At 30.9% G+C, this 6000-nt stretch overlaps 1 protein-coding gene across 1 annotated transcript; it reads left to right on the plus strand.

The window, feature by feature from the left end:
* The first annotated feature begins 1190 nt into the window (after nucleotides 1–1190).
* On the plus strand, nucleotides 1191–1829 carry LOC129292406 (trypsin inhibitor-like). Its single transcript, XM_054929964.1, has one exon. The coding sequence runs from the start codon at nucleotides 1191–1193 to the stop codon at nucleotides 1827–1829; it is 639 nt and encodes a 212-aa protein (XP_054785939.1).
* The last annotated feature ends 4171 nt before the right edge of the window (nucleotides 1830–6000 follow it).

Below are 6000 nucleotides of genomic sequence, written 5' to 3' on the forward strand. Positions count from 1 at the left end.
ATCTTTTTCTTCCTTTGTATAATTCACTCTTCCGGGAAATGAGGCGCATCGGAATTCATGAAAGTTTTTCATCTCACCCAATTTTTCATCACCAGCAGAATGCGTGAACTAAACATTGTTAGGACAAAATTGAAATTAGAATTAAAATTTCATTTGGTGACTGCCACTAAGAACAAAATTACCTCAAAGAAAAAACCTATGGACAACGGCGAAAAAGGTTTTACTATCAGTTCATGGGGGGACTGAGCTCCATAAATGTGTCAAGTTACTAGCCTGTAATTTAAAATATAATAAAGGTTGAAGTATATCTTAAGTCTTTTAATCTCTTTATTTTGATGTCTTAATTTTCTATAGTGTATTTTTATTCCTTTAAACTTAATATAGTTTGTTTTATTACAAAATACTTTCAAATTTTGACATTCTAAGTTTAATTTTTTTAAAATAATAATGATTGATAAAAATAATTATTTAAAACTAATAATGTTATGATTAAAAAAATTAAAAAGATACTTTATGAAATTAAAAAATAAATTAAAATTTTATACAAGGTCAGACAATTAAAATATACTTTAGCCTTCATTAAATAAATGCTAAAAATATTTGACTTGATAATATTATGACTATTAAAAAAAAAGAAAACATAGTCTTTGGCCCTTGTAATTTTATTGAGTTTTGCTTTTAATTCCTGTGATTTTTTCTAGTGTTTTTAGTTTTTATAAGAATTAAAATCACTGAAAAATAAAAATTATAGGGATCTAAAAATAATGGTCATCCAGTCTTCTTAAAATTATATAAATTAAAAGTACTAAAAAAATGAATAAATATAACTTTTGGTCATTGTATTTTGCTTACATTTTACTTTTAATTTTTATATTTTTTTAATATTTTAAATCTAGACAACTCTATTTTTCATTGTTTTGGATCTTTCTAATGTCCCTATATTTTGTTTATAGAGAGATTGAAAATAATAAAAAATAAAAGTGTAGGAATCTAAAATATAAAAAAATATAAAAATTAAAAGTAAAATATGAATAAAATATAAGAATTAAAAATTATATTTTTCAAAAAAAAAATGTAGGAACTCAAATAACTTGGGTGACATTTTCTCTCTATAAGTAAATGCTCCTTCTTGCCAATTCCTCACACCCAAAACTAAACCCTTGAGTCTCCCTCGAGCAACCTAGCAAACAATGAACACTAGCGCACTGCTCGCATCCTCCTTCTTCCTTGCTCTCTTTGCCTTCACCGGAGCTGAGTTTATATATGACTCCGACGGTGACATTGTAAGCAATGGAGGCAAGTACTACTTATTGCCCCGTCGTGAAGGAGGCGGAGCAATTAAGGGTGCTACCATTAACAAGCCTAAAAGTAGGTCGTGCTACCTTGCTGTCGTTGCAGAACCATTGAACGAGAATGGCTGGGCAGTGAAAATCGGGACGCCATACCGTTTGTTTCACATCTCCGACGACCATCCCTTAAACGTATCGTTCGCCAGATTGCCTTCAAATGCCTGCACTCACTCACCCAGTTGGATCGTCGCAAGTGTCACTGGCTTGGACACAGATCCGGTGATGGTTGGTAAGCCTGAAGAATTTTCAGTTCCTCGTTCTGGTTATTTCTACATCAAGAAATATGAGTCTACCCAGTTCTATAGCTTCGTCTTCTGTTACTCAACATCCTCGTGTGGATATGTTGCTTTGAAGCTGGATAAGTATAGCAACTACCGTTTGGTCGTCACACAGGACAGAAGCGTACGTCCAGTGATATTCAAGCTTGTCAAAGCAACTAGTGAGGACGTGGAATCTGGTGGCATATCCATGGTGGTTTGAAATATGCAGAAAAAACACCTCTGGCTCCTCCGGGCTTCTTGGCCATCTCCAGAGTGTGAAAATAATAGTAGAATCAGTGTGTGTTTTTGTGCTTTCCCTCTTTGCCGTAGTCAGGAAGTATTCCCAAAATCGTGCTTTGGGTTGTCATCAGTCAAAGCATTAGACTGTTAATTTAGTATTTCGTATTAATGAAATTGGGAGCTTTCGTAGGTTAAAAAAACCAATGAGTTTTCATCAATAATGATTCTTCTTCCAACTTAGACCTTAAAATAAACATCCACATGTTGGTTTCTGGCCAGAAAAAAAAAAAAACAAAGTTCAAGTTTACGGTCGTTTCATTTTATTATCAATCTATCATGAAGCCTGATTTCATCCAATATGTAAACTGATTATGAGTAAAACCAGTGTTTAAAGTGGTATATATATGCAGAGGAAAAGGCTGTTAAATTAATTGGAACAGAACAGAGTATTAATTTTCCCGTAGCTTGAAAGGATTCACCTTGTCCATTTTACGTACTGTTGCCTGAAAAATTATTGGCCTTCATATGATCTGAGAACATTTTTCACTAGACCAATCGTAATAAAAATATTTTATTAATGTCATGCTTTAAAATTTTATTAGATTAAATCAACTGATCGATCCGGAATGCCAAAAATACAGAAGGATACGGGTAACCATTAATTGGGCAGGCTTGGTTGCTGGGTGAAAGTGACCACACCTATTAATTAACTTTAATAAAGTGCTCATTTTTTAAATAATAATTTGTCCCCTGTCGTATTCTTTATTTTTCCCGTCGGGGCATCAATCAATAATGTCATTTTTCGCACGATACAAACTAAATGTGAAGAAATATCTGTTTTTAATTAAAAATTTAGTTTGTATTGGCAGCAATGCACGTGATTGCAAATTTCCAACTAAAGTCTAATTTTACTCTTACCGTGTGGTGTGACCTTTAACTCAAAGGATGATGTGTCTGTTTGAATTTGCATTTAAAATTAATTAATTATATGAAAATCACGTTTTGACAAAAATTACTCAAATAATTTTAAAATCAATTTTAAATTTTACAATCTTGTTTTCTTAAAAATATCTAAATACCCATCATACATGTTAAAATTAATTATGAATCTAAAACCATGATTTCTTAAAAATATTCAAACACCTCTTATTATATCAAAATCAATTATGAACCATAAAAATATGATTTGTAAAATAATTTATATGATTTTTGGATAAATTTTTAGAAATGTATAATTGAAAAATTGAATTGAAAAGCAAGTAATAATAGCTTATGAGATAACTATAGTTTTGTGTTTATAACTGATTTTGGAATGTATGTGGATGTTTGGATATTTTTTAAAAGCTTTGAGTTCATAATTAATTTTTGCATGTATAATGAGTGTTTAGATATTTTTTTTAAACCATAGTTTTGGATTCATAATTAATTTCAACATGTAACATGTGTATTTAGATATATTTTTACAAAATCATGGTTTTACCTTATTTTCAATTGTACTTTTTAATTTTGATTAAAATCAATCTTATTAATTAATTTTATATCACATAATATAATTAATTATATTTTAAATTAATCATATTAATTAATTTTTTTATAATTAATTATACCCAATTGAAATTCAAACACACCTGATACCCTCTTCAAGAATTGCCCAAAAAATTAATTGTCCCATAATATTAAATGAATATATGAAAATGTGTATAAATTAAAAAGCTTGATTGAAAAAAATTAAATTCCAAGAACCAAATAAATAATTAAAGTAAATTTAAAGAGCCCAAAAGTTCTATTTTTTCCTTTTGGTATCGACCTATTATATGATTCCAGATTTTATCCAACATGTGTAAATTGATTATGTGTATAGGTATTTAAAAACTCGAGTGGATGGACTTGTTTGACTTGAAACCGGTACATTGTCCGATCTGATATTCTATGTAAAATACTGAAACTAGGAAACGGTTTAGATTGGCAAAACCAATGAACTAGAAATCAATGTGTATGGGCTCACAACCGGTAGGAAACTGGTAAAATGATCCAACTACGGCCGTATCACAAATTCACAATCTGATTATTCTTGAACTAATTGCCTTCTCCGTTTCAAGATTCAACGACTATTTGTGCTTTACTACTGCTTTTTGAACCTTCAGCACATCTCCCAAGGGGTTGTTTTTCCCCCAAAAATGTGAATCTGACGTGTTCTCTTTCCATATATGGTGCAAATAATTGTCCGGACATTATTCCCACTACAGCTATTTGCCTATTTCAGCCAAATTTTGCCATTTTCGACAGGCAACGAGAGCCGCGATCATGGGCAATGCTGTCTAGCACTACTCTTGTTAAATTACCACATTTTTTCAAGATCAAGTGTGAAAGTGACTTGATTTAAGCTTGGAAAAATTGGGAAAAAAAAGGTCTCAGTCAAATAAAATTGAGAGAAAAATAATAGATGAGATTGTTGAAAAATTAGTTGTTAAACAAGGTTAGTTGTTAGTTAATCATAGTTAATTGTGGATACTAAGTTCTTTATAAAGGGTGCCATATATGTTTAGAGATTAGAGGCTTGAAAACCCATCTTAATGGATAGGTTAAGTCAGTCATCATCTCATGGTTAGTCCCCATGGGGTTTGCTCATCAACCAAATAGATTGATTTTATTTGTAATCCTCCAACACAAGAAATGTTGTGTTTTGTAATTATCATCATTGTTATGTTGTTCGCTTCCTGGATTTCTCAACAAAAATGAAACAAGTTATAAATTTAAAGCCCTCAAAATGTTGGATTAAAACAAACAGCCACGTATCTTTCTTTTTTCTCTCTTTTTGTTGAGCAAAAGACAACTTTTTTTGTTTTCCAGTGGTATAGTAACTTGGGATGTTAAATAATAAACTTTGCACGTAGTAATATTAAACTTTGTACGTAGAGGCCTCACATTGGCAGGACACAATGCATTTACTCCGTGACTGCCATCATGCTAGAAAATGGTGGGAGGAGTATGTGCTCCCAGGCTGTACGCAGAATTTTCTCAACTTGGAGCAACGGGACTGAATAGCATGGAACTTGACAGAATCATTGGGATACTCTTCCATCAGGTGTGTTCCTTGGGACATCCTCCTTGCACATTACCTGCTAGAACATCTGGAGGAATAGATGCAAAGTCTTATTTCAGGAGGCTGATACTGAGGCTTTTGAGGACCCTTAATCTTTCATCTTTAAAGTCGCTGCAGATCTGAATTTGACTAGGCATTTCGGCTCCCAGCTTACTGATAAGCATGAGGTGAATCGGAATATTAATTAGAAGGGAAGATACTATCACGTTGGAGACTGATAGGTCTAACTTGAAGAATAGAAAAAGTGCCTGTGGTGGTGAAGGCCCTTTAAAAACCGGCCCTATTCAACAACTCTGCTTATTTGGATTTATATCTTGGCAAATTTAATTCTAATAGCTCTACTTGTTAAATTTAAATCCGGCAATTCTACTTCTTAAATTTAATTTTGTTTATAGGTAGGATAATAGCCTTTATAGGGCCGGCTCTTAAGCCCTTCGCCCTATTTTTATATTTTTTAATTTAAAAATTTTAAATATATATTTAAAATCACAAAAAAGTTTCTATATATAACATTAAGTTTAGAAAAATAAATTTAAGATAATTCATAAAACAACAAATTTAAATCTAATAAAAATTAATAATATCACAAAATTAGTATTGATAATAATTAAATTTTGCTAGCAGCTAGCATTATTATCATTAACATTAATATAATTGAATTCTTCTCCTTTGATTGAAGATTGAAGGATCAATTAAAGGGAAAAGGAATGAGAATACAGTTAATGAATGAAATGAAACTTAGGTTTTAGACTTTTAATGGTATTTAATTTTTTTCATATTAAAATTAATATATATATATATATTTATTTATAAGGGTCAATGATTTTAAGCTCGATTTATTATTTTATACACTAAAGTAGAAACTTGACAATAGATTTTTTGAACTTAAAAAGCCAATTCGATTCAGTTTGATCCTCGTTGATGTAAACAAGTTTGATAGATTATGATACCAAAGCCTCTATATTTGAGAGGTGAATTTTAAATTTTTTTCACTAAATAATTGTCCGAAAATTGCTCCCAGTATAGCGATTTCAGTCAAATTTTGAAA

This window comes from Prosopis cineraria, unplaced genomic scaffold, assembly GCF_029017545.1.
Source record: "Prosopis cineraria cultivar Desert tree isolate PC_DT_omini unplaced genomic scaffold, ASM2901754v1 PC14, whole genome shotgun sequence".
Taxonomy (NCBI): domain Eukaryota; kingdom Viridiplantae; phylum Streptophyta; class Magnoliopsida; order Fabales; family Fabaceae; genus Prosopis; species Prosopis cineraria.

Excerpts from the sequence above, each read along its gene's own strand:
- LOC129292406 (XM_054929964.1), top strand. The coding sequence starts at position 1,191 with ATGAACACTAGCGCACTGCTCGCATCCTCCTTCTTCCTTGCTCTCTTT.